This window comes from Periplaneta americana, chromosome 7, assembly GCF_040183065.1.
Source record: "Periplaneta americana isolate PAMFEO1 chromosome 7, P.americana_PAMFEO1_priV1, whole genome shotgun sequence".
Lineage (NCBI taxonomy): Eukaryota > Metazoa > Arthropoda > Insecta > Blattodea > Blattidae > Periplaneta > Periplaneta americana.
This window is the reverse complement of record NC_091123.1, coordinates 8,701,471-8,721,558: the sequence shown is the minus strand read 5'-3', so window position 1 is coordinate 8,721,558 and position 20,088 is coordinate 8,701,471. Positions and strand designations below refer to the sequence as shown.

At 38.8% G+C, this 20,088-nt stretch overlaps 1 protein-coding gene across 9 annotated transcripts in view; it reads right to left on the bottom strand.

Moving 5' to 3' along the window:
• The window catches only part of Pkn (serine/threonine-protein kinase N), a 251,712-nt gene that overhangs the window by 107,816 nt on the left and 123,808 nt on the right, over positions 1-20,088 (bottom strand). For 7 of the 9 annotated variants that reach the window (XM_069830226.1, XM_069830222.1, XM_069830223.1 and 4 more), the window contains exon 3: positions 1,507-1,616. In XM_069830226.1, the coding sequence (XP_069686327.1) occupies positions 1,507-1,616 (110 nt within the window). Of the gene's footprint in view, positions 1-1,506; positions 1,617-2,558; positions 2,580-15,459; positions 15,749-20,088 lie in introns of those variants that run through there. The other 2 variants (XM_069830227.1, XM_069830231.1) reach the window with 2 other exon arrangements.

Sequence of the window (20,088 nt, the reverse complement as noted above, 5' to 3'; positions counted from 1 at the left end):
TGTATTAAAATCAAATTAACTGTGACGTAAACAACGGTAAACAAAACAGAGAGAGAGAGAGAGAGAGAGTGTGTGTGTGTGTGTAAGTTTACACCCGTTTCTACATTAACATGTTAAACTTAAACTCATTTCTCGAGTGTATTGGTATGTGGTAGAAATGTCAATACGATGCGACTTTCTTACGCATTTAGCTCACCTAACATGAGAACTAATCCAACTTTGCAAATTACGTCAGATTAGCAACACAACGGAAAGTGGAAAGACTTCCGAAGATAACAATTCTGTAATTTCTCCATGTATATTAGTATGATTAGGTCTATATTCAAATACAAAGAAAGAAAAAAGCCAATAACGCTATCTTATTTCAGAAAACCGAAAACCCAGTGACTGTCTTATCTAACAAAATATAAGAACTACAAAACAATGACAACCCTAACTTACCCCACGAAACGAAAAACTACTACATCTTAAATTACCCTACAAAACAACGAGAAACTACTGCATCCTAATTTACTGCACGAAACAACGAGAAACTACTCGTATATACCTATCCTAACTAACCCCACGAAATAACGAGACGAAGCAATGAGGAAGCACTATATCCTAACCTACTCTACGAAATGAGATACTAGATTTACTGCATCCAAACATAGGCCTACCCTACGAAACTACATTCTAAATTACCCATGAAACGAAAAACTACTGCATCTTAACCTATTGCACGAAATGAGAAACTACCCCATCCTAACTTATCCCACAAAACAAGAAAAATACATGCTAAAATTATCTCACGAAACAACGAGAAACTACTGCATTCTAACCGAAACGAGAATACCTCATAAAACGAGAAAATACTTCCTAAAATAGCCTACCCCACGAAACGAGAAAGTATTGCATTCTAACATCTCCACAAAACGATAAACCACTGTATGCCAACGAGTAACTACTCCATCCTAACTTACCTCACAAAACCTTACACAAAAAGGCAACAAGAAGCTATTGCATCCAAAATCACCCCAAAAAATGGGGAGAAATAATTCAAACTTCTCTCAGCAGACGGGAAACTAGTGCACACGGTATGATTAAGATTGTGACTACAATCAACGCGACGTGAGTATATTCAGTTTTGAAAAACAGAAACATCCAACGTTCTGTGACAATCAGTTTCTTAAATGAAAATACGAAAGGAGAATCTATATTTTGGACCCATTTTCGAAAAGTAGCAATTCTTGGATATGGATCTAACAGACACACCCCTCTTTTCCATAGTGATGGAACACGCGACTCCTAAAAGATGTTCCTACTATCAATGATGGGATACAAATACATGCCACCTACTGCACAGAGATTTATGCTGTAAAACTATGGGAAATAGCTACACCATTACAATCCCTGGATAACAACATGCCAATTTCGGATGAAAAGTTCCATGGAATGACGTAAAAAATGATAAAGTTCTAAGAGACTTTTAAGGACTCTGATAATAATTTTAAAGCGTAGACTCACCTTGAGCTCAATGTTGAGTTGTTTCTCGAGAGACACGAGGCGCATATCGGTGAACAGCCCATCCGCCTGTGTGGGGGTCGTGTGCCCCGATACCGGCGAGAGAACTGCATCTGCAACAACAAAAACGGGTGGTTGAGCACAAGTACGTCAAGTCCCAATATCTACTAGTCTATTACGTCTAACAATTAAACATTTCACTCGCCAGGGATTCATCACCAGACTGCGAAACACATTGCTCTCATGAGCTAGCTATGTGCATGTAACGTGGACTCACTGAATTGCTAAACCTATGTCTTCAGGAGGCACACAACGTTTTAGTGACAATGCCAGCTGACCATAAAGATCACATTTTCAATACTATCAACCAGAAAGACGGCTTGTTCTCCAAGGCGTAGATCCCAGACACGGACACTACCACTACCACTACCAGTACCACTACCACTACCACTACTACTATTACTCCTACTATTATTACACCAAAGGAAATTTTAAATTGGCTTCCAGAAGGCAACAGCCGAAAAGGAAGACCAAAAGAAAAGTGGATTGACGGAGTGAAGGGAAGCATGCACAATCATGGGCTTACAGAGGAAGATAAGGCAGATAGGGATTTATGAAGAACTAAAATTAAGTTTGGGTGACGGAAAATCATTGTTTATGGAAAATTCGTATTAAAATTATTATCATCATCATTATCTGAAGTCAGTTGAGATGAGGTTTTTCATGAGCTGATAACCTTATATGAAATCGAAATACGAAAGCTGTTCAATTGTTACTGAGTTCTAAAGTGACAAGAAAAACTTTTTCCTTGCATTTTCAACTAGTCCTGATTGTATCTATGCAGTGTAAAATATTACCATGGCAACTAAAACTTACCATTATGCAAAGCCTGCATGGAATAGTAAAAAAAAAAAACAAAGTACAATAAAAATGTAAGGAAAAAGTTTTTGATGTCACTGTAGGCCTATAATATGAATTGATAAGCAGCATAGCAATCAACTAAGAACAACGGAGTACTCTAAATACACAACTATCAGGAAATGAATCCTTCTTACCTTACGGAAACCCACATGTGAAATATTTGAAAAATGCAATTTTTTTAATACTGTATGCACGGCGGAGCGTGGGGGCTGCGCCTCCTGCAAGAACACTTATCAGGCGCCTAATGGTGAACCTCGCGGAATTTCACAAATGTGCAAAGCTTAAAAATTCCTCAACTCGCCTCCGCGTCTGCTGCCACACCCGCAGCGAAGCCAGACAAACGAGAGGCCCGCGATCGATCCCACGCAGACACTACCAGGCTATTGTGGGTCTCTGCCTGCCACTCTCATTACTCCGTAACCGTAGTGACGCACGGAAGCGCACAACCGCAGCTCAGACGACTGAGTACCTCTCACTTTAGGATTACTGGTAGGGTTTGTGAAATTGTGGTGCACAGAGGTTGTGGGCGAGTTGTCTCCGTAATTATTCTTCCTTCTTCCCCTGCCATTTATTATTCTATATCAAGTCGCATAGCTGTCCAACCACTACACAGTCGATTGGTCACCTCTCACTTTAACAACTGCGGTCCTACCAGACTTTGTGACATTGTGGACAAGGCAGATTTCTCTTCATCCTTCTGCCTTGCTCTATCACTCATTACTAGCCTTCGGAATTTTAGCCTCTAAATGAACTCTCATATCTTACTCAAAATTAATAGGTCTAATACACTGTGTCCCAAGAGTCATAGTAGGGTTCCAGAGGGATAGAGGTAGAAATGTAATATTGGTGCCAGATAAAAATGAAATTCTCGAAGTGTTTCGTCTGTAAGTTTGAGGCACTGAAGGACACAAAAGGTGCTAACAATCGAACAAATGCAATAATTTTCATTGTTACAATTAATTATACAAGATGGATGTCGAAAAAATGTGAAATGTGATTTGTGGCTGGCAAAATTTGAATCTGTGACTCGTATACAACGTGAATTTCGTTGCGTATGTAACGAAGAATCACCACACGAGAATAACATTTGTCGTTGGATAGATATTTAAAAGAGGCTGGAAACCTATTAGAGGAAAATCGTACTTAGACAATCGACAAATGATGAAACAGAAGCCATCCGAAGAGAATTTGTTCAGAGTCCAAAGAAATCAGTTCGTGTGCCCGACAATTATAATAATAATAATAATAATAATAATAATAATAATAATGATGATTTATTTTAGCTGGCAGAGTTAAGGCCGTAAGGCCTTCTCTTCCACACAACCAATTAGGACTTACGAAAGCAACAGTTCGTAAAGCTTTAAAGAAATATCTTCATCTGACTCCTTAAAACTTCAATTGTTACACGCACTTCATCCAGATGATAATCAGAAAGGTATGAGTTTGCATCCCCAAAAGTCTTTTTCCTCTCAGGTCTCCCAACTAACACTCTATACGCATTTACGGATTCATCCATACGTGCTACATGCCCTGCCCATCTTAATCGTCTGGATTTAATGTTCCTAATTATATTAGGTGAAGAATACCATGCGTGTAGTTCTGCGTTGTGTAACTTTCTCCATTCTCGTATAACTTCATCCCTCTTAGTCCCAATGTTTTCCTAAGCACCTTATTCTCAAACATCCTTAACCTCTGTTCCTCTCTCAAAGTGAGAGTCCAAGTTTCACAACCATACAGAACAACCGGTAATATAGTAACCGTTTTATAAATTCTAACTTTCAGTATTTTTTAAAACAGATTGGATGACATAAGTGATGTAATAAATATAATAAAGTATTATATTTGCCGATTCAGAAATTAATGAGAAATGTAATGGAATAAAGGCAAAAAAGGCGACTTTTGGTCATTTACTCTTTAACTTTCTTCATATGGGTCTATTTCTTCAGGAACAAATTAATACACCTAAAATCCGATATCTACTCATTACATCATTGCTCCATGCCATAATGCCAACTCACAGAGCTCCGCCCAACCACAGCTCAGTTTACTGATCATCTCTCAATTCAGGGACCGAAATTCGATTCCTGCCAGAGCATGAGAGATTGTGTCGGGAACAGAGCGGGTTTTGTCTACTTCCTTTCGTTTTCTCCCGCACCTGATTACTGCCGTGTCATCTGAAGTGGATGGGATCGCATGCTATCTGTGGTTGAGCAGGAACTACCTGTTACCCCGGAAGTGGTCGACCTGTGTCGCCACAGTGATCCATCAAGCGAGAACTAGGATTCGACGCATTGTGTGCAACACGAAAACCTGTTTCAATCCCAATCGCGGTCCCACAGGCCACTGTCCTTACTGCTTGCTGTATTGTGATCGGCACGGCCTGCTTTACACATTGTGACGATTACACAGAGGGCCGGTCTTCAACCGTGAAGAAGACGAGCACTGTATTATAAGCAAAAACATGAAACATGTATTCGGTAATCTATCCAATGACAGTCTTGACTTCGTGTCTCATTTCACAACCGCAAGTCAGAGTGCTTTCTTCTTCGTCTCCTCCTCCTCCTCCTCACGGGTGGATCTGCTGGGTGAATTTATGAATATGACGAAACAGAGGATTGATGTGAAGGTCTATACCGACAGAGATGAATACAAAATATATGCGACGGAAACTTGGGATGGCTCAGGAAAGCACTACACCGCACACAGGCTAAATGAGCTCAGTAAACATAAAATAGTCTAACAAATTGAGGCGGATCTCCTTGTCCGAAGAGACGGCTAAGGTAGAATCAGAGTTACAGGACTAAGTCGAAGACGTGGAGATATGTCCGAAACCATGCAACACAATTGCAAGTCGTAAGAATCTTGCCCTGAATAATACCTTGAAAAGCATGACCAAGTCGCAAAAAAAAAAAAAAAAAAAAAGCGAAGAAACACCAACAAACAAAAATGTATATACGGTACAATAGATACAAACCAGAATAGTACATTATGCAACGAGCCTATAATGATAGTAATTAAGAAGCGAGTATGGGTGTTTATGAAACGAGCGCAAGCGAGTTTCATAATTTTCATACGAGCTTCTTAATTACCATTATAGGCGAGTTTCATACGACTTTTTATGCTCGACCATATTTCTAACTTGAAATTATTAATTTTATTTGTATCTAACTGGCCTTAAGCAATACCTCGTAAATTGTGAGATGTGCGCAGACGCGAAAGTATTCATTTTTTCCGAGGAACAGATGTCCACATTGACGTTGATAGCCTATAAGTACCTACAGAGTAAACTAAATATTAACTTTGATATAACATTGAAATTAAATTAGACATTGCAAAATGAGATGACAAATTGAATTTATTTGAATATTATTTACAATTAACGCTAATTATTATAGTAACAGAACATAACCTTCTGCGACAGTATTGGATTTCCAGCCTCCGTGACTTTTCGCTAATTCTCTTTCGATTGCATATCCGAGAATAATCGATACTTGCGGTTTTATAACGGTAGAAAGCTGACCTGTCATTGGCTGAACAGTTGTAACCTGAGTCGTCATTGGCTGAAAGACCTGACCTTTAATGAGTAGGTGTACTTTAATGACATGCATTAAAGGTCTGCTGCCAGGTGTATAATTACTACATTTCGGCATGGTCGAGCATAAAATATATTAGAAAATTATAAATACAAATTGTACTGGGACAGGCGTACAACTGACAGAAAAATACAGCGTAACACACCGGATATAACTTTTACCGATAAATTGAGAAAAAATCTAAAGAAGAATCTTGATTCCGAAGAAGTTGACGTAAATACATAATTTATTAAAATTACCTTTCAGGCATAGTGATCCTTCCATACAGATGCAGACCTATGATTTCTGATTAACAGTGATATTTTGAATCGTGGTACTCCAAATACACAGTAAACGTGAAACACAGACGAGCATGCGAATGAATAGAATGAATGAATGAATGAATGACAGAAACAGTTAAAAAGTACACAATCGCGCGCCCTTGCAAGGGAATATGAAGCTGTGAGGAATTATCTGTGAGTTCCAAGCCTGTGGACACTTGTCTCGCTCCAAGTTTCGCTCTTCTGTCTGAAAAAAAAAAAAAATAGAGAATTTTGATGGGAAAAGCCGAAAATGGACGTAACTACTACATGACGGGGAGGAAAATCGCAACATCTTCTCCATTAACTAGATAGAGAATGGACGAGACGGACCGCATGGAAAACCACGAGGCACCTGACATGTTACACATAAAACTTACATTTCTCGTTACTTGATTCCGTTACCCGGAATTCTGTAATGATTCTTCAATATAGATGTATTTACTAAAAGAAACTTGCCTCTTTGATGTAGCAGTGCCTAATTCTCACAATCTTTCATGAAATGAAAAATCTACCAAAGGCCTCAGCAAATGAAATTAAATCGACAAGTAAGAGTGGCATCAATCATCCTCTCAAGCAGTCAATTGAGACGTTACATGGTAACTTAGAGAAGATCAGGATTCCTCCTAGCACTTACTATATGCAGCTGCAGTAATCTGTCATTCTCTGAACGTGTGCAACAGTTCATCAAACTTTGAACAGCTCAGAATAGAAGCACAGTAAAAGGATAGGAACTTGTCTATACGAGCGTAACGGTCATGACTAGAGCCAGGACTCTTATGCAAATTCATATTTTTACTGGCCACTTGAAAGGCATGCAAAAACACTTTATACCTTGTTTTGAACGTCTGCGATGACGAATATGCAAAGTTAATCGTGCACAGTTTTGCATATTTCAGACGTTCTGCATTCAGTGTAATGGAGTGATGTGCAAAAATTTCACAATATTTTCGGAATTTTATTGTACAAACCTCCAAATTTGCATATTCTGTAACGAAAAAAAATAATTGTCCGGACTATTTTGGTTGTCAGCGCATGCTTTTTTTTTTTTTTTTAGTTGTACTCGATGGTTGAAAATTCCTTGTATTTTAAGGGTAACTGGAACTACTGCAAAACAGGAAGATTCCTAAACATCCCTGCATACCTGACACACCCCACTCTACGTTTCTCTGCTTCAGTTATTCTCAGTTCGCGCCAGCAGTCCCGAGTGTCAAGTGCTCGATTTTGTTGAATTTTGTGTACGTTTGTTCGTGGTCTCTCGTGCAAAATTATTCGAAGCAGTAGAATCCTTAACATTACACTTTCTCACGCACAAGGGTCCATTGGTTAGGATGTCAAGATGAAACTAGATATGGTGCTTAAAAAAAAAAAAAAAAAAAAAAAAAAAAAAAAAAAAAAAAAAAAAAACCTGCGTACAGCTCAAAGTGAAGGAGATCTTGTGCCGAGAAAGTGTGGCATGCTTCAACCTGGCTTTTACACCAAAATTTCGTCTGGTAACCTCATGTTTCTTCATACTTCTATTATTATTCTGCATACTTCATAAATAATTGTTTGTGCATATAAATCCTGGTCCTAGCTATTACAGTTGTTATAATAATAATAATAATAATAATAATAATAATAATAATAATAATAGATTTAAGTTGATTATTTAACGACGCTCTATCAACTTCTAGGTTATTTAGCGTCGATGGGACTAGTAATAGCCAGATGGTATTTGGCGCCATAACTCCGAGGATTCGCCATAGATTACCTGACATTTGCCTTACGGTTGAGAAAATCTCGAAAGAAATCCAAGCAGGTAATAAGCTCAAGTGAGAATTTAACCCACGCCCGAGCGCAACTCCGGATCAGCAGGCAAGCGCCTCAGCCAACTGAGCTACGCTGGTGGCCTCATTATTATTATTATTACAAGGATAATTTCGCGCAGCTCCTCTAAAGTCCGTAGACGTTTCGTTTCAACCCCAGAGCAGCAACAGTCTTCACTACACAACAATGCGGGGCATTTCTCCCTCCTTTTGAACGGGTTCGCGGTGACAGCAGGAACGTGTCCCGCCCGCCCTTGTGTTAACCAAGAAAATATCGTATGTCTTGTGGGGGAGCCCTCGTTACTTCCTGCTCATGACACACTCCACTGAGTCAGCCTGGCGGTTCTCCCCTCGCTGTACGAGGGTTGCCAGCGCCAGCTTTTGACAACCGGTTATTCTTACAAGATACTTTACGTCTGCACTCACCACAGACATTGGTACCTACATTGTAATTAGCAGGGCCTAGATTATTATTTCTTAAAAACCGCCGAAAATAAACCTCTACAATGATTCAAAAAGTTTCGATTGCACTTTTTCCATTGACAGTGAAAATACGTATAAACTTCACGAAGATTATATTCAAACCCTTCTTCAGGTTACTAGGAAAAAAGGCAATGTACTTGTTGGGGGCGTTACAAATGGCTAAATCCATGTGACTCACCGATGACCCACAACAGAAGGCAAGAATTATCACTGAGAGAAAAGGGAATGATTCAAAGACACCATTCTTCACTAGCAGTGTAAAGAGATTTCATCTGAATAATACATTACTATTTTCTCCCTCAATGAAAACGGTTATACATGAAGATTAACTCGATAAACATGTCCTCCTTAACAAAAGAAAAAAAGACATGCATATACTGAGTGGAAGTGAAATAACTGCAAATTTTCAAAACGAACAGCTCATGTTGTATGTAACAAAAAAGTGTAATACCACATTGGTGGAAAGTGCATAATTTTCTCAGAAAAAATGTCCCCTCCCCCAAAGTTTAACACCCTTTTATTCGGTAACTATTTAAATTTAATTTAAAAACCACTAATTTGAAGCCACTGACCGATGCGATCAGCTTGCAACATTGTAACTACAAAGAAAGTTGCAAGGTAGTTCACTAAGGCAGACAGACTGAGTTCGTTGACCTCTTACATCTGTATTACGAGAAGAAAGAGGCGACGATGTTGCCAGACTGCTGAAATTTCCAACTTAATTTTCTAATTAACCGTGCATTTAATCACAAAACGTAACATAGGTTTTCTCTTCATTTAAATGTACTCTATCTGCAGAATTATTTCACTTTCATCATATATATATATTTACAAGTCAATGATTTAAGTGAAACGATTATTTGGATATCGCGGCTTATCGTATCTATTACAGATTAATATTCCAACCGATTTATAACTTCTCCGTTTGCTTCCCGATCCTTTAGTGCCCTTCCTTCCTGTATCTTTTTTTCGGTTCGGTATGTAAAGATGCTGATCGTAGCGTCGATGGAATCTGTGATAGCGAGATGGTATTTGGTGAGATGAGTCCAAAGATTCGCCATGTCATTACTTGACAATCGTCTCACAGTTGGTGAAAAGCTCGGGAAAAATATTCAACCAGAAAGCAGCTCCGGATCTATCAATGATTCGCCCAAGCAATGACATGCAGCAGAGTTTATCCTTATTGTCGCTGATGCCGCTTTTGTCTGCTCTCTACTTCGCAAGTCATCCAAGGTTCTATTTTCTCTGGCTAGTCAAAAAGGATGCATAGGTAAATACAATAACATCATCCTTTTGATATGAAACTTTAAACTTTTTAATTTTGGGCGTGTTCAAAGTAGACTTTCGAACACTGCATCGTGTTCTAGATCTTAACATCTCTTGCAACTGAAATCGTCCCTAAATAAATCACCTGGAATCAGGGACAATCGAAAGGAACACCCGGTATGACGGACACTATAGACTGTTTCTCGCTAAGCACTCGTTTTACCTGCCGCAGGGTCGAACCGCTCCATTTGTCAACGCTGAGCGTGCAGCACAATTACAACCATCGGTTCTTGAACCCCACACTACATATCATCGAGTGCAAGTTACGATTCTTACTGTAGTTCCCACGAACTCTAGTGCCACCAAGTCCAGGAGCCAAATGCTTAGAGAAGAAACACTTCTGTGAATCCTAAAATTTCTACTGGAGGAGGAAAACTTGAAATTTTTAAGGACAAGATGGTTGCACAATTCTGAGTACATTTAGTGAAAATCTTAGAACCATTTTTTTTACAGTATCGCAGTACTTTCTCTACACTTAACGCAATGAGAAAGCAAAGGTTGATTAGCGGCAGTCTGCAAACTACGGACACGGGTTACTGACACACTGGAAGAAGCATCGGTTTGGAACGAGGTTACGAGACCAATTACCACAACAGCGATAGGCCTCGCGGAAGTTCCTTGTAGCAGATAATGCATACCGCGGCGAGACAAACAGTCCTGCGACTGAATAACGGCGCAACACACAGCCAGGTTCGAAATCCGGACTTTGAGACTGCTAACTTAACGGATTCAACTATGTCGTACATTTCACTGGATAATAATATATATAGGGTTATTAAAAAGTAAGTTCCCATTTTGAAACAGCTGCATCTTCTGTACATATCAGCAGTTTGGTTTCATATAGGTACCATTACTATTAGAAGGTTTGGGTTTTTTTTTTATCGATGCGTGTTTCGTTGCTATGGCAACTGTCTCACGCTTGTATAAACAAAACAAGAATACAGACGGCAGTTGTAGGAAAGTAATTTTAATAATTTTTATGCTCGACCATGCCGAAATGTAGTAATTATACACCTGGTAGCAGTCCTTTAATGCATGTCATTAAAGTACACCTACTCATTAAAGTACAGGTGTTCAGCCAATGACAAGTCAGCTTACAGGTGTTCAGCCAATGACAAGTCAGCTTTGTACCGTTATAAAATCACAAGTATCGATTATTCTCGGATATGCAATCGAAAGAGAATTAGCGAAAAGTCACAGAGGCTTGAAATCCAATACTGTCGCAGAAGGTTATGTTCTGTTACTATAATAATTAGCGTTAATTGTAAATAGTATTCAAATAAATTCAATTTATCATCTCGTTTTTCAATTCTAAATCAAATTTCAGGTTATACCAGAGTAATGTTGATCTTATTCTGTGCCAAGGTCAATGAAATTCGGCCTCGCAAAAAATCAATACTTTCGTGTCTGCGCACATCTCACAATTCAGGTCAGTTCGCACATAACCATAATTTTGAATACTTTCGAATACTTTTGAATACTCGCTTGTGCTCGCTTCATAAACAATCATACTTGCGTCTTAATTACTACCATTATAGGCTCGTTGCATAATGTACTATTACAATGGTTTTACCTTTACGAGTTCGAATTGGCCTCCTTCAGTGCTATTACGAATGCAATAGACAATATGCATATGAATTGAGAAGAAATAAAACGTTACATTGATTGAAAAATGGTGCCTGCTCTGTAGAATCATTTCGTAAGTTGATGAACAAATTTGAGGATAGACCTACTGGTTCAGTTGCCGACAGAAAGCGATCGGGTAGACCAAAATTAGTAGAAAACGAGGTGAATGCAGCTCTAGTTTTAGAGAAGTCCAGGAAGTTAGTGAAAATTCAGACCATAATGTTTGTAGTGCTAATAAAGTTGCAAAGCGTCTGGGCACGAGTTATTCAACAGTGTTGCGAATTCTGAGAACAGCTTCGATTCTGTCTCTATAAAATGAAAATGCGTTTCGAACTCAAAGAACAAGACAGCCGATTCGTGTCAATTTCGTTTGCAAATGTTAGCACAATTTCAGATTAGATAAGAAATCAAATGTCCGTGAAGTTCATTTACGCGCATTATTAATAAAATAACACGTACCTTAAAGCCAAACTTGCTGCGTACTGTAATGTTAATAACGGGTCTGGCAGACACATTTCAAATTGGTGTAATGTAATTATTGATTTTACAGGATTGTTTCCGATCTCTGATAACGAATTTGAATGACGTCATGTGCGTCAGGAATCACACCGACAACTGAATTGCAGCGAGAGGTGACAGACCAGTAGTGAGTGATTTCATAATCAGAGTGCACGGTGTATCACAGTAGCAATACCAAAGAAAATCGAGCCTTTTTGGGAAGGGCACATAACAACCCTTTCCGATGCCAAGTACAGTTACGTAAAAACCATAGGAGCCTGCAAAAAACGGGGTTTCATTATTTCCAAGAAAGGCATCTTGTGTGTACCTAATAAGACTGACAAAGCTGGATGGGATTAATTCCAGAGTGGAAAAAGCAAGCAAATCCACCCCCCGTCACCAATCTTATTAAGTATACAGAAGATGCCTTTCTTGGAAATAACGATATCTCGTTTATTGCAGGCTTCTTTTATTTTCCATCGGAAAGGTTATGTACCCCTCCCAAAAAGGCTCGATTTTCTTGGGAATTTCTGCTAAGAGTCGCCGTTCACTCTGACTACTGATCTGTCACCTCGCGCCACAGTTCAGCTGTCGTGTGACTCCTGACGCACATGATGTCATTCAAATTCATTTTCAGAGATCGGATACAACCCTGTAAATTTTACCGCGTACGCCAGTCTTCAACCTCGAAAGGAATGTCGGGAGTTTGGTTTACAATCAATTGCACAGTCAACAATGGAATGTTTGACGATTCAGAAGCGTGTTGTTTGTGTCGATCTGTTTTCACACAACTCCAATACAGAAACACAACGAAGATTTCGTCACCAATTCCAATGCCGTAATGAACCTTCTCGTAACATCATACTGCAGTGGGTCACAAAGTGGCGTTTAACAAGTTCAGTACGAGATGATTCTTACAAGTAGCGTCACAATGCCTGAAAACACAGAGCGAGTGATAACAGCATCACTCGAAGTCCACATCGCTCTATTGTACGGCAAACCTTCGACTCAGTGACAGGGGTATGAGAAGAATGCTTCACTAGTCAAGATTCCATCCCTACAAAATGTGTGTGGCCCAACTATTGCTGCAGCGTGATAAAGTGAGTCGCATAGAGTTCTGCAGATTCCTCTATATGGCCTCCAAGGTCTCCTGACCTTACTGTTCCTGATTTTTATCTATGGGGCACCCTGAAGAACCGAGTGTATTCGACTCGACCAGCTACTACAGAAATTCTAAATAGAAGAATTCGAGAAGAGATCGCCGCTTGTCCCAGGAAGAACTGCGTAATTCCATGAATTGTGTACTTTCCAAGGCAATGGAGGCCATTTGAAGGAAGCTGTTTTAAAAAAATAAGTTAATCTGTTTCTATACAATTCTCCCAGACTTTGTGGTCATTTATATGTTTCTTGTGTAATGTTTTGCTAATATTTTATTATTTATTAAGACATATGTGTCAGTACTTTCTGCCGGACCCTGTACATTCTATGTTAAAACTAGAACTGACATAAGGAAACTGCTGTTAAGATCTTTTATGTTCAGTTCAAAACTCTCGGTTCAACAAGCAGACATTCACCCGAAAGACTGAAGCCATTGAGGCCGCAATAATCGAGTCTTTATGGCAAAATGATCGGTTGTCTTTGAAGACGCTCTGATTGCACTATGAAGTCAACGAGCTCCATTAAACATGAAGGCCAGCCAGCACACGAAGAGATGTAGATAAATACAAGCAGTAGTCAACTCCACATTAAACAGTAATAAATCATTTCAATGAGTTCCTTTTACAGGCCACGGAGTCAGCAAAAACTAAAAATATTTATCAACAAAACCACATAAGACCGGGCAGTCACGTGACAATTAAGTTCAATCGCTTCTCAGTACCGTTCACTTATCTTCGCGCACAAAATCGGTTCAAGAATTTTTACGACTAATTTCGTAACTTTACATGCGTAACAGTATTGAAATAAACAACTTCAATTATAGTACATTTCTACAGTTACAAGAGTGCTCATAATGCATATACAGTATCTGTACAGTGACTGACATACTGGTAAGGGGGTTTATGAAAAGGTACAAATGAAGGAAGAAGACACAAAAGTATATAAAATAGTGACAAAGAAGACAATGAAAAAATAAAAGTAAGAAGAAAAAGAGAGAGACGGAAGATGGAGAAACCCAAGAAAATGGGAAAAGAGTGTCATTAAGTTCTTCCACAAATTTTGTAATACGTTTTACACGTTTCACAAAAATTCATTTCTTTATCATATCAAATTCCAAATGATATCATTCTTTACAGTTTATGTTCTTGAATTTTTACTCAAAAACATAATAAATGATAATCTGATAAGCATCCAAACAACAAGATGAACTTCAGTTTTCTGGGTCGAACAAAAAATACATTTCTTATAAAAAAAATAGTAGACGTAGACCTATCTTACTTCAGTAATGGATAATATAACAAAATTTTATTAATCTATACAAAATACCCATTCGTATATTAATAACTCCTAATTTATTTTTGTTTAAAAAATCAACATTAAAAAATAAGGTGTATGTTGAAATAGACTGTATCAGACTTTGCTCTGATTCACCAAGTGTGACAGAAGTGTTTATAACATGGCATGTATGGCTTTGGTATATTGATAAGGGATGAATAATTATTATTGTCTTTCAAGATACTTCTGTAACGAGAAATATTACCATCAACATCAGGAGAGTCCACACCTGTGGAGTAACGGTCAGCGCGTCTGGCCGCGAAACCAGGTGGCCCGGGTTCGATTCCCGGTCGGGGCAAGTTACCTGGTTGAGGTTTTTTCCGAGGTTTTCCCTCAACCCAATATGAGCAAATGCTGGGTAACTTTCGGTGCTGGACCCCGGACTCATTTCACCGGCATTATCACCTTCACCTCATTCAGACGCTAAATAACCTAAGCTGTTGATAAAGCGTCGTAAAATAACCTACTAAAAAAAACATCAGGAGATATTAAGGGCGCACACCTAATAAAATAGTAAAAGGTGATAATTGCTACTCAGAAAGATATAAGTTCTCATTTAGGGCAATATCAGAGTTAAGAGAAACAAAAAATCGATTTTGTTTTATTGCGTTAGTAAGCTAGTTCAAGTCTTAATGTCAACTAACCAAAATAGTTCATTTTAAAGCCCATTTCTACATCTTTTAACTTTTTTTTGGAGACAAATATTAAAATATGCTATATTAGAACACATTCATGAACATATAATGCAATTATTTAAAAGCACAAAATTACTCGTAATATATGTATTGTAGGCCTACGTACACAATAAAATTCATATACGAGAATATAAAATGTGTGATACACACAAATCATTAATCATTATATCAACAACAAGCACTGAAAAAAATGCAAATGCATTAAATTCCTCACCCTGGTTATGAAATCCTGAATCGTGTCCGGCCTGCAACACCACAACTGCTACTTTCTGCCACACGATGATAACTGAGCAAAATGTGAGATTTTTGAAACAGTATTTATCTTCTGAGCGAGGGGGGTGACCTTGCGATGGATGAGACGTGGGCTGCCGAAAACGCACCACATTCTGGCAAACAGATGCGGCCAAGCATACGTACATTTCGATCACTTCCCACCCACATCGCACAGAGCCGATTCCAGGAATCAAACTGCACCGAAACAGCGTCATCAAAATACACAGCACGACACCCCTCTATTGAAGGAAGTCATTTTAAGGACTCGTATCGTAGGTGCGATATTTTACGTTTTAAACATCGTGCCATAGAGTGGAAATATCCAGTATTTCGGAGGTGAACCCGGGGAAGAGTTTTTGGTAAGCATTCAACAGATTTCCACGTCTGGAAGAGCTGATAGTACAGAGTCCTTCGTATATAATGCCACAGCACGTACAGTGAGAGACACCGCCTCCCAGAGTGCCCCTGTCGTACGTGAAGTTCTATGGTGTTTGTGTCGGGGGTTGCATGCATGCAGTTCCTCAGTCTGTGGTGAACTACTCAAGGGTTACTTATTCATACGTAGTGTAGTCAAAGCTATTGTCATTTCTCTAATTGTGTGAGAAGACTGGAGAAATTACAAATCCGTGCATAATGTAATGCAAGCTATTGCGTTGTATCTAATTGTCTGATAACACTGAAGGGATTACTCATTCGTGTGTAGTGTACTGCAAGCTAGTGATTTCTCTATTTGATAATACTGAAAGGATTACTTATTCGTGCATAGTATAGTGCAAGCTATTGTGTTTTTTCTCTAATTGTTTGAGAACAATGATGGGATTACTCATTCGTGCGTAGTCTAGGCCTACTGTAAGTTAGTGATTTCTCTAATTCTTTGAGAATACTGAAGGGATTACTTATTCGTGCGTATTGTAGTGCAAGCTATTGTTTTTTTTTCTCTGTTAGAGAACACTGACTGTATCGGAGGTGGCCCTGAGCTGATCCCTCGTCCGAGGAGGCCCTCCATGTCCTTGTGTGGTCAAAAAAGTATGTATGTGATCCACAGATTAATTCCTCTCCCGAGTGACGTGGGTCGTGTAAATGAACCTAAAAGGGAGAGGTTAAACTACGGGAAAGAAAGAGAGAGAGAAAGAGAACACTGAAGGAATTATTCATTCGTGCGTAGCATACTGCAAGCTAATGATTTCTCTAATTATTTCAGAATACTGAAGGGATTACTTATTCGTACAAGTACAGTGCAAGCATTTGTTTTTATCTAATTGATAACACTGAAGGAATTACTCTTTCGTGTATTGTGTACTGCAAGCTAGTGATTTATCTATTTGAGAATACTGAAGGGATTACTTATTCGTGCGTAGGATAGTGCAAGCTGTAGTGTTTTTATCTAATTGATAACACTGAAGGAATTACTCATTCGTGAATTGTGTACTGCAAGCCAGTGATTTCTCTAATGGAGAATACTGAAGGGATTACTAATTCGTGTGGAGTATAGTGTAAGCTATTGTGTTTTTTCTCCAACTGTTTGAGAATACTGAAGGGATTACTTATTCGTTCGTAGTGTACTGCAAGCTATTGTGGTTTCTATCATTGTTTGAGAACACTGAAGGGATTACTCAATCGTATGTGTACTGCAAGCTATTGTGATTTTTCTCATTGTATGAGGACACTGAAGGGATTACTCATTTGTGCTTGGTGTAGTGCAAGCTATTCTGTTTTCTCTAATTGAAGAATGTGATTCCAAAACTCACTCAGTCCATTTGGCCATTTTTATGACTTATACATACAGGCCTATAAGATTATGTTTAAGACCTCTATCATATTTTAAGCTTCTTTTCTTCCAAAACAACGCCAATCCTAGTCTAAAAGCATGTGTTATTGTGCAGATCACTTGAAAACACGCTCAGTCCGTAGACCGGTGGATAAATCAATTAGTTGAGTTCTTTAATAAAAATGGACTCAGTGCGTTTTGGAATCACACTCTTCAATTGTATGAGAATGACGCATAGTATATTTTGACGAGATTTTGTAGTTTTTAGTACCTACGTAAAAAGGGGACGAAAATATCCGACAAGTCATTTCCAACATTTCCCAAAATGACATTAGTCGAATATTTCAGAACAATCTGCGGATATATACAGTATATATGACACTTTGAACATCCATTGTGACAAGGCAAGATTCAATTATATTCATTTTCAAGCTGTTTATAAACATTTTTTCCGACAAATAAGTTTTAGAAGCTAAGTTTCTGGCGTAGAAACGGTGGCCCAATTTCACGGTAACTGTGCGAGGAGTATGACAGGGAAGAGCGCTGAGCTTGTGATGTGGAGGAAGCTTTACTACTCAACTATGTCGTCCTCGGTGGTTTAGCGGTTACCCATGCCAGCTGTTGGGTCCAAGGATCGTAGTTTCAAACTCGGCTGACCCTGATGGATTTTGAAGTGCGATAAAATCTTTAGCATAGTTTAATATGAGAGAGAAGTAAAGTTGTAGATTTCGTGTTATATATTTACGGCACATTAAACAACCCCGTCCCTGATACAGGATTCATGTAAAATACAGGGTGATCCACTTGCGAAGACACAAAATAAAAACACTGTAACGTGATTATTTATTTTTAGCACTCTGTATATATTCCTGATGCAATTTTTATGATGATTTTGCCTTCTCAAGCGAATCAGACTGAATGTCGCCCATTTGTCACCCACTTTAAATTTCGATGCTGAATAGCCTTAGCAGCTGAAAGAGTTGTTAAATAAGATAATACTACTTAATTGCAGAGGCTTTTTAGAGTCTATGATTGATCACAGTGCAATATATTCAGTGTCTGCGCCGAAACATAACTCGATCGTTCTGTTTACATGACACGGCGTTCAGGTGCAGCGCACTGACCTGGCCCAACCGCCAGGCGGTTGATGCAACCACACGTTTCGCTGCGGCCGCGACCAATGGAAGCAATTAGTGCTGCACGCAGCTTCAGGAGCGGCGATTTGCCTTATTATGTTTCTCAGGGTCGCCGGAGATAAACACAGGTTCCCTGCACGAACTGCTCAGTAAGTTATCAAAAATAAACTACGTCATCTAGATGACAAATATTCTCACGCCACCACTGAACACCAAATTCGCTGGTTCTTTTTCACTGACTAATAAATCATTCGCTTTTTTCAATTCGCATTCGGTAGGTACGCCATGCATTTTTAATTTGTGCACCTCCTCCATGTACGTGGCTGGGTTTCGTTACAAATACGGATTGTAAAGACCACGATTATGAACACACTTTCAGATTCCTCCACCAGAGAACTCCGCAAATCGATATCATGAGCCAATCAACAAAATCATGGCCACCTCAATGTGGCAATCAACAATGAGGTGGCGATGTCTATGTTATCTTGCTTACTTTCTTATGCTTGACTTGGATTAATAAGTAGTTCTCCATTTTACTCTTTTGTGGTAGTTATAAAGATTGTATTATTACCTTTACACCTGTTACCAAGAGTATCGTATTTTCTCGAATACTCGCGCCCTCTTATAAGCCGCACACCCTTTTTTTTAAATAAATAAACAAATAAATATTCTTCACCTGACATAATTAGGAACATTAAATCCAGACGTTTGAGATGGGTAGGGCTTGTAGCACGTATGGGCGAATCCAGAAATGCATACAGAGTGTTAGTTGGGAGGCCGGAGGGAAAAAGACCTTTGGGGAGGCCGAGACGTAGATGGGAAGATAATATTAAAATCGATTTGAGGGAGGTGGGATATGATGTGAGAGCGGCAATGAACCTCTGGGTTCCTTAAAAGCCAGTAAGTTAAGTAAGTAAGTAAGTAAGTAAGTAAATAAACAACCAATTATAAATAAAGCAAAGAAAACTTTCACAAAAATATATTCACGAAAAATTAAAAACAATTGAACAAAAACACTGTTCAATTAACAATAAATAAATAAATAAATAAATAAATAAATAAATAAATAAATAATATCCTGGAACAGACGCATTTCAGATCCATCCTACGTCCTCGCAATGCACGCATGTCAGTTGTCTTGCTTAATCAGCCGTTTACAGTTTACACGATATCCTGCAATATTCATAGCACTTTCCTATAACTTGGCCTACAAGATCTCCAGATATTAACTTAGCAGATTATTCCACGTATATGTTATGAAGAATCCTATAGAAGAGAGAGTCGCATTTTTATCTCGACTAGATGTCATTTCACATGTCACAGGTCTACGACAAAGACGACAGATTTTAACGTGCAAAAAAGAATACAACTGCACATGTGGTCGGCCATTCGTAAAGACTTTCTGTACACTGTGAGGAGAAACACCAAACGAATCCGGTAGCGTGTCATTTATGTGGCATGGCCATTTAGTTTGTAGGCTACGCAATGCGGCTAGTCACTCGGAAACCCCGCGCTGCTCCAATAAACAACGCACATATGAGTGCTTTCTAGAGCCAGCTACTGTACGCAGTTCTGCGAGATCCAACTGTACGGAGCTTCAGTGATGGGGTCAGAACATAAATGTAGATGGAAAAAAAAAAAAATAACTTCTCTCCCATACAACAGA